The sequence below is a fragment of the Rhinopithecus bieti genome, unplaced genomic scaffold, assembly GCF_001698545.2.
Source record: "Rhinopithecus bieti isolate Rb0 unplaced genomic scaffold, ASM169854v2 scaffold_1014, whole genome shotgun sequence".
NCBI lineage: Eukaryota > Metazoa > Chordata > Mammalia > Primates > Cercopithecidae > Rhinopithecus > Rhinopithecus bieti.
In genome coordinates, this window is record NW_016803499.1 from 5089909 (window position 1) to 5097444 (window position 7536).

At 60.9% G+C, this 7536-nt stretch overlaps 1 protein-coding gene across 1 annotated transcript; it reads left to right on the forward strand.

The window, feature by feature from the left end:
• Positions 1–545: 545 nt before the first annotated feature.
• MRGPRE (MAS related GPR family member E) lies at positions 546–6470 on the forward strand. Its single transcript, XM_017886251.1, has 2 exons — positions 546–803; positions 4102–6470. Exon 2 carries the CDS (start codon positions 4157–4159, stop codon positions 5090–5092), a length of 936 nt encoding a protein of 311 aa, XP_017741740.1. The 5' UTR covers positions 546–803; positions 4102–4156; the 3' UTR covers positions 5093–6470.
• Positions 6471–7536: the final 1066 nt, after the last annotated feature.

The following is a 7536-nucleotide window of genomic DNA, read 5'->3' on the forward strand; positions in this document are numbered from 1 at the left end:
GAAACAGGTCAAAAAATGACCTTGCATTCTTTTTCTTGGCACGTCCATTGTGATCTCCGCTAAGGCAGGGCCCTGGAAGGACAGACACGGTCTGAAACGGGACTTTTTTCCCTTCTGAGACGAGCGGAAATCATTGAATTCACAAGGTCTCACCGAGCCTGACGCTGCTGTTTGTGTTCGATTCTCCTCTGGCGGGGACCGTGCGGCAGCTTCTTGACACCAGCCATCTACTGTGTGCCTGTGAACGAGGCAGGAGGGAGGCCTCAGGCACATCCCCGCTCCTCCCCGCGGTCCAGAGCTGCCTGGAGAGCTGGGGCCGGCAGCCTGTGCTCTGCGGAGAGACAAACACATTTTTGCTGCAAGGACAAGTCCCTCTGGTAGCCCGGCACTCGGCCGGCCCCTCCGAGACACAGATGGAGAGAAGTGGTCCCTAAAGGGCCCTGCAGGGCTTGGTGTCTCTGAGCCAGGCAAGCCGGTGAAGTCACAGCTTGGCTGGGCTCCACCCAGAGATCTCGTGGTTTCCTCTGCCTGCCAGGCCTGCCTGGAAGGCTGCAGGGAGGGTCGGGGTTTCTCTTGCTGTCCACACCTGGGCAAGAGCTGAGCGGAAGAGAAGGGGTCCTCAGAGAGACGCCTTCCTCACCAGCCCCATTCCAGCCGGACACCATGTGACTCGGAGGAGCTGGTGGACACTGAACAGGAGCGGCCCAGAGGCTCTGGGGACTGGAGCCCGCGGCTGCAGCCAGGACAGATCCAAGGCCCAGGGTCAGAGCAGGCAGGGCTCGGTCGCGCCTCTGCCCCAAACGGTGAGTAGCGCAGGTGGCTGGATCAAGGTGGGCTCTGGGGCTGGCCCAGCTTGGCAATTTCTGGGCTCTTCTGCTGGCCAGACGGTGGCAGGGGCGGGGCGTGGGCAACAGTGGATGCTCTCAACAGGGAGCTCTCCAGGCTGCAGCCTCCGCCCTCTGAGGGGCCGCGCCATCTGGTCCGCAGCCAGCCCTGGGCTGACTCCAGAAGAGGACGCTCACTTGGGTGATGGCTCCCCCCACCCGGTGGCTCTGTCTCCTGTCTGCCCTGCTTCCTCCATGATCTAGAGCGTTCCATGCAGGTGCAGACTCTCAAGGGGAGTCATGGGGGCAGCCGGGGGTAGGCCCTCTCCTCCCTGCCACACCTGGGCATTGATTCTGGACAGCCTCATGGCTTCTCAGTATTGACTGTCCCGGCAGGACACAGAGCCGCTCCTGGACCACCCAGGGATGGGGAATGCTGTGCCTCCCTCCTGTTCTCTTCCATCATCCTCCCCTGCCTCCTCCCCCATCTCCTCCCCTCCTTCTCCTCCCTCTCCTCCTCCTCCTTCCTATTCTCTTCCATCGTTCTCGCCCCCTCCTCCCCTCCTTCTCCTCCCCTTCCTCCTCCCCTCCTTCTCCTCCCTCTCCTCCTCCCCCTGCTCACCAAGGTTGCAACATACTCCTCTACTCCCCACAGTCCTGTCACCCAGCTGTGGGGACCCTTCCTACAGAGCTCTGCCTCCCTCCCGAGCCCCCAGTGGGGCACATGGTCCCACAGGGAGACCTCCTCCAGGGTCACAGCAGAGAGGAGGCAGCAGCAGGGCCTGGCTGAGCTCCGTGGCTCTAACCCCACATGCCCCTATTCTCCTCCCTGTTTCCTTCCCCGTTCCCGCCTCTCTTCATGCCTCTCCCCTTCCTGCACTCTCCCCACTCCCTCTATGTCCATCACTTCCCTGCCATGCTCTCTCCCTGGGGCCCGCCCATAAGGCCCACATTCTCCTCAGCCATGCAGGGGGTGAGACAGGAGAGGGACCACGGCCCTTGGGGGGCCACAGGCTGGAGAAAGCCCACCTGCTGCTTTGGGGCCAGAGCTTGCTGGCGGATCCTGGAGACAACTCCGTCCACGGGTGGACAGGACGTGTGCCTGGGAGGAAGTCCACCATCGACAGACTTAAGACCTCCCAAAACTCATCTCTGCCTCCCGCTGGGCCTGAGGCTTGGGGACCCCCCAAGCTATCCTGAGTGGGAGAGCATCTGTCCCCCTCCCCACCTCTCCCCACCTGCCATGGCAGTGACGCTCCATCAGCCCCACTCAGGGTGTCCTCCTGATGATGCTGGCCCAGGTGGGGCTCCCTCCACCACCACCTCACCTCCCACCCATCGCCTGCCTTCCCGGGGCCTTGGGTGCTAGGACGGAGCACAGGGACAGGAGGAAGAGCCCTTTATCTCCAACCAGGCTTGACCCCACCCATAGGAGATCCAGACTGGACCACGGGCAGGACTCAGCTTCCTGAGGTGCTGGGACTAGAGCCTCCTCTCCACTGAGCCCCCAACCCCCGTGCCCACCCCTGAGGCAGGGACAACCTCAGGCTGTCATTTCACCCCAGTCAAACAAAAGACCACAGAGCTGAGGGTGTAAGCAGAGGGAGATGACCAGCACCTCATGGGGTGGCTGGCACCTCTGTACTCAGAGATAGCCCCACCCCGGGCCACCTCTCCCCAGCATCCCAGCACCACAGCGTCCCCCTGCGTGGCCTCAGGTCCTCCTATCGCTGGAGGGAGACAGCAAGGGTTCTGAGCACAACCTTGAGGTGGGAAGAAGCCACTAAGACCAGCTATGGGGGTTTCTGCTTGTACCCCCACCCTCCTCACCCCAACTCCCAGCCCTCCCAGGACACAGGAGGACCAGCCACCACCAAGGTGGGAGGGTCACCTGGTGTCAGCTCCTGACCCCAGCCAGTCTCTGGGGAGAAGCAAGGCCCCATCCCATCTCCCCCAACCCCAAGAGGAGAAGCCGGGGTCACCAATCACTCACATACCCACGACGGGCCAGGTAGCCACAGGGGCAGTATGGGGCCAGGTAGCTGCAGGTGTGTCTCTGGCTCTGAGCACCAGGCAGTCCCGTAGTGTCTATTACTTGCTGTATCTCTGGTAAAGCTGTGATGAAGACTCTGATTCCAGTCTAGGTCCCCTGGGATTTGTGCTGCCTCCCAGGGCCCAGCACCCCTCCCACCGGACCTGCCCCCATGAGCCAACTGCCTTGGGAGGGGATAAAAGGAGGCTGGAGAGGCCAAGGAAGCTCAGAGCCCCTCCAAGCCCTATCATCAGACCGCTCCCTCTTCTCCCCATAAGGAAAGGGTGGCAATGCTGAGCAGGATGCAGCCTCCCCATGCGCCCCTACCCCGCAGAGGGCTGGAGTCCTGCTGTAGGACAGCAGGGACACAGCCGGGGAGAGGGAGGTTTCCTGGGGCCCTGATGTGACTGCGTGGTGTGTCCAAGCTGGAGGGCTGGGGACCGGGAGCCCACTGGCAAGCAACCCCTCGTGGATGTCAAGGAAAGGCCTGAAAGAGTTGGGGGCTGCTTTAAGATGATGACGAAAAGCCCCCCAGCCACTGTAAGCTGCCCCTCTGTGGTCACACCACTGATTAGGCATGAGCAGTGCCTCCTGCTCTACCTTTGACTAAAATAAGGCCGTTCTTTGGGAGGCCGAGGCAGGCGGATCACAAGGTCAGGAGTTCGAGACCAGCCTGGCCAATATAGTGAAACCCCATCTCTACTAAAAATATAATAGATTAGCTGGGCGTGGTGGCGGGCACCTGTAATTCCAGCTACTCAGGAGGCTGAGACAGGAGAATCACTTGAACCTGGGAGGCAGAGGTTGCAGTGAGCTGAGATCATGCCATTGCACTCCAGCCTGGGTGACAGAACCAGACTCCATCTCAAAAAAACAAAAAAAAGGACTGTTCTGAGGATCAAGGCACCACTAGCAACAGGAGGGAGCCCCATGGGTCTCGGACCCTCTTCCCACATCTCCTGGTCCCTGCCCCACCTGGCCTGCAGGGACCAGCCCCACAGAAGGCCTTTGAGGCCAGGTAACCATGGGGAGGGGAGGAAGGGAGAGACCTTCCTCCTGAGTGTCTTAGGGAAGAGAGGCTTAGGTCGGGTGACTGAGGGTGGAAATGGGAGAGGATTCTCCTCCTGGAGGTCTCACCATTCCCCTGGTCACCCACCCAACCCTTAGCTATCTCATCTCCCCTGATGTCGGGGGGCGGAGGGGTCATGGATTCCTGAGCTCCACACTCAACTGTTGTGGTTACAGGGGCATCAGCAGAAAGAGCGAGCAGCAGCAGCACCCTCTGGCCCCCCACCCTACGATGGAGTCCAGAGAAGCTGGAGAGCAGGCAGGGGCTGCCGACGGCGCCCGGGAGGATGTGGCCTTCAACCTCATCATCCTGTCCCTCACTGAGGGGCTCGGCCTCGGTGGGCTGCTGGGGAACGGGGCGGTCCTCTGGCTGCTCAGCTCCAATGTCTACAGAAACCCCTTCGCCATCTACCTCCTGGACGTGGCCTGCGCAGACCTCATCTTCCTTGGCTGCCACATGGTGGCCATCATCCCCGACTTGCTGCAAGGCCGGCTGGACTTCCCGGGCTTCGTGCAGACCAGCCTGGCAACTCTGCGCTTCTTCTGCTACATCGTGGGCCTGAGTCTCCTGGTGGCCGTCAGCGTGGAGCAGTGCCTGGCCGCCCTCTTCCCGGCCTGGTACTCGTGCCGCCGCCCACGCCACCTGACCACCTGCGTGTGTGCCCTCACCTGGGCCTGTTGCCTGCTGCTGCACCTGCTGCTCAGCGGTGCCTGCACCCAGTTCTTCGGGGAGCCCAGCCGCCACCTGTGCCGGACACTGTGGCTGGTAGCAGCGGTGCTGCTGGCTGTGCTGTGTTGCACCATGTGTGGGGCCAGCCTTATGCTGCTGCTGCAAGTGGAGCGAGGCCCCCAGCGGCCCCCACCCCGGGGCTTCCCCACGCTCATCCTCCTGGCCGTCCTCCTCTTCCTCTTCTGCGGCCTGCCCTTCGGCATCTACTGGCTGTCCCGGAACCTGCTCTGGCACATCCCCCACTACTTCTACCACTTCAGCTTCCTCATGGCCGCCGTGTACTGCGCAGCTAAGCCCGTCGTCTATTTCTGCCTGGGCAGTGCCCAGGGCCGCAGGCTGCCCCTCCAGCTGGTCCTCCAGCGAGCACTGGGAGACGAGGCTGAGCTGGGGGCCGTCAGGGAGACCTCCCGCCGGGGCCTGGTGGACATAGCAGCCTGAGACCTGGGGGCCTCGACCCCAGCTGCAGCCCCCATGAGGCAGGAGGGTGACTTGGGGAAGGTGGTGGGGTCAGAGGCTGGGGCCAGCTGGACCTGGAGGAGGCCTTGATGGGTGGCCCAGTCATGTGCTGCCAAATCTGTGACCATCAGTCCGGAGCACGAGGCTCCCCTGGGAGGCAGCTGGAAAGGCGAGGTCTCCACATGCCCAGTCAGGTGGGCTGGGTCTCTGGGGAGAAGGCCCAGGAATGTGCATTTTTGGGAAACCTCCCCAATGGTTCATGCACTGGCACCCAAGCGCTGCTGCTGCTACCCATTCCGTGCTCAGCTGCAGTGAGGAGACCCCGGAAAGGAAGGAAGCAAGGCCAGACGCCAGGTGAGGGGCAGGTCCAGGCCCTCCCGCAGCCCACCTCCCCTCCCACTCCAGCTTCCCCAGTGCTGCAGGGGCACCCACAGAGAACACAGCCATTCCCTCAGCTCGCCATGTCCGCTCTGTGGAAGCTAAATTGACCCTAAAATTGAAGACTGCCCAAAACTTGACCCCCTCCCCCGACGAACTGTGTCCAAAGCAGCCAGCAGCCTTTTTGTCCTGGGTCCGTTACGTTGTCGTGAGTTTTCAGCAGGAAAATGTGGTGATACCGCAAAGCCACTCATTCTATCGGCATAAGGGTGTGCATTGATCAAAAGCTGTACCCCCAACCCCAGCACAGATGCTGTGAGGAAAAGCAGGGGCTGAGGCTTCTAGAAGGCTGTGGAGCTGTCCTTGGTCATCAGGCCGTTGCTCAAGGCCATGCCACCCAGACCTGGACGATGCAACCCTCACTCGGAGCTTCAGAAAAGCCGGCCCCGTGGGTGACCCTGGATATTACAGGATGCTCCCTGGGCAGGTGGAGAGGCTCCTTACAGCCCTACCCAGCAGCCTGTGGCCCTGTCTCCCCACAGGACCCAGGCCTTCAGCAACCGGAAAGCTTCTTCCCACCGGCCCTATCTAAGGCAGTTCACCCGCCTCTGTCCTGAGCAGTCCCGCTCCAGAGGATCCCTCTAAGGAAGGAACCCAGGCTTCACCCCTCAACAGGTTTCGCGCTTCCCCTGAGTGCCGGGCCTGGCTGCCATCCAGGAGCATGTGCCAGGGGGTGCCAGAGCGGGGGCTTTGGAGCCCACAGCCTGGGCTGAGCCCTGCTAGCCACCCCACTGTGCTGCCAAGGCCATCTCTGAACATCCCTGTGCCTCTGCTTGCTCGTCTGTAAAATATGAGAACCCAGTTCTTTGAGTCTTTGAGGCCTGTCCAGCCTGTTGTGAGCCCGAGAGAAATGTCTGTCGATTCTACTGCCACCAATGCCGCCATCCAAGTCCACAGTACAATTCTTAGCCACAGACTAAGGCATCTGAGAGTGTTTCTTTTTTTTTTTTTTTTTTTTTTTTTTTTTTTTTGAGACGGGATCTTGCTCTGTCGCCCGGGCTGGAGTGCTGTGGCTGGATCTCAGCTCACTGCAAGCTCCGCCTCCTGGGTTTACGCCATTCTCCTGCCTCAGCCTCCCGAGTAGCTGGGACTACAGGCGCCCGCCACCTCACCCGGCTAGTTTTTTGTATTTTTTAGTAGAGACAGGGTTTCACCGTGTTAGCCAGGATGGTCTCGATCTCCTGACCTCGTGATCCGCCCGTCTCGGCCTCCCAAAGTGCTGGGATTACAGGCTTGAACCACCACGCCCGGCCGTGAGAATGTTTTCTTTGATTTCTGACTCCAGCCTCCATGCCTGGTGATGGAGGGACATTCCCTCTGGGCCATGACTGAGCCTGTCTCCCCTGAGTCTGGGTGTGAGTCGCAGATCCCTGGTCAGCACCCTGGAATCCGGCTCCACCATGGGGGCTGCACCAGGCCCCTCCCAGCCCACACAGTGCGTTCACCCCAGGCTCCTGCACATGCCCAGCAAGCCTGGGTTCAGGTATCCCTTGAGACTGGGAGCCCCAGGGACTGGATCACCTCTCCTAGAGCACCTCCAGCCCCCACTTGGGGACTTACTTCCTCCCAAATTATCTCTGGCCCAGGATCTGAGCAGGGCCGTCTCTCCCCACCTCCCAAATGATCTCTGGCCCAGGATCTGGGCAGGGCCCTCTCTCCCCACTTCCAGGACATGATTAGCAACTTCAGTTCCTCAGCTGGAAACGAGAACAGAAAGGGAAGTGGCGTGTCCACAGATTCCGCTTTCAGCCCCAGGACATAAACTTCCCCCAAAACAAGAAAGAACCAGGAGGAAAAGCACAGATTCGTCTCACGGACATGACCTCACCGTGGTCACGATCCCGGGGAACCCTTGTAATAATGTAGGAAGGTGCTCCCACTCTACGGATGAGACCACCAAGGCTCAGAGGGACGACGTGGCCACTCAGGACCACAAGAAAGCGGCAGAGCCAGAAGGTGACTCCCAACACCACCCTCCCACCCCACAC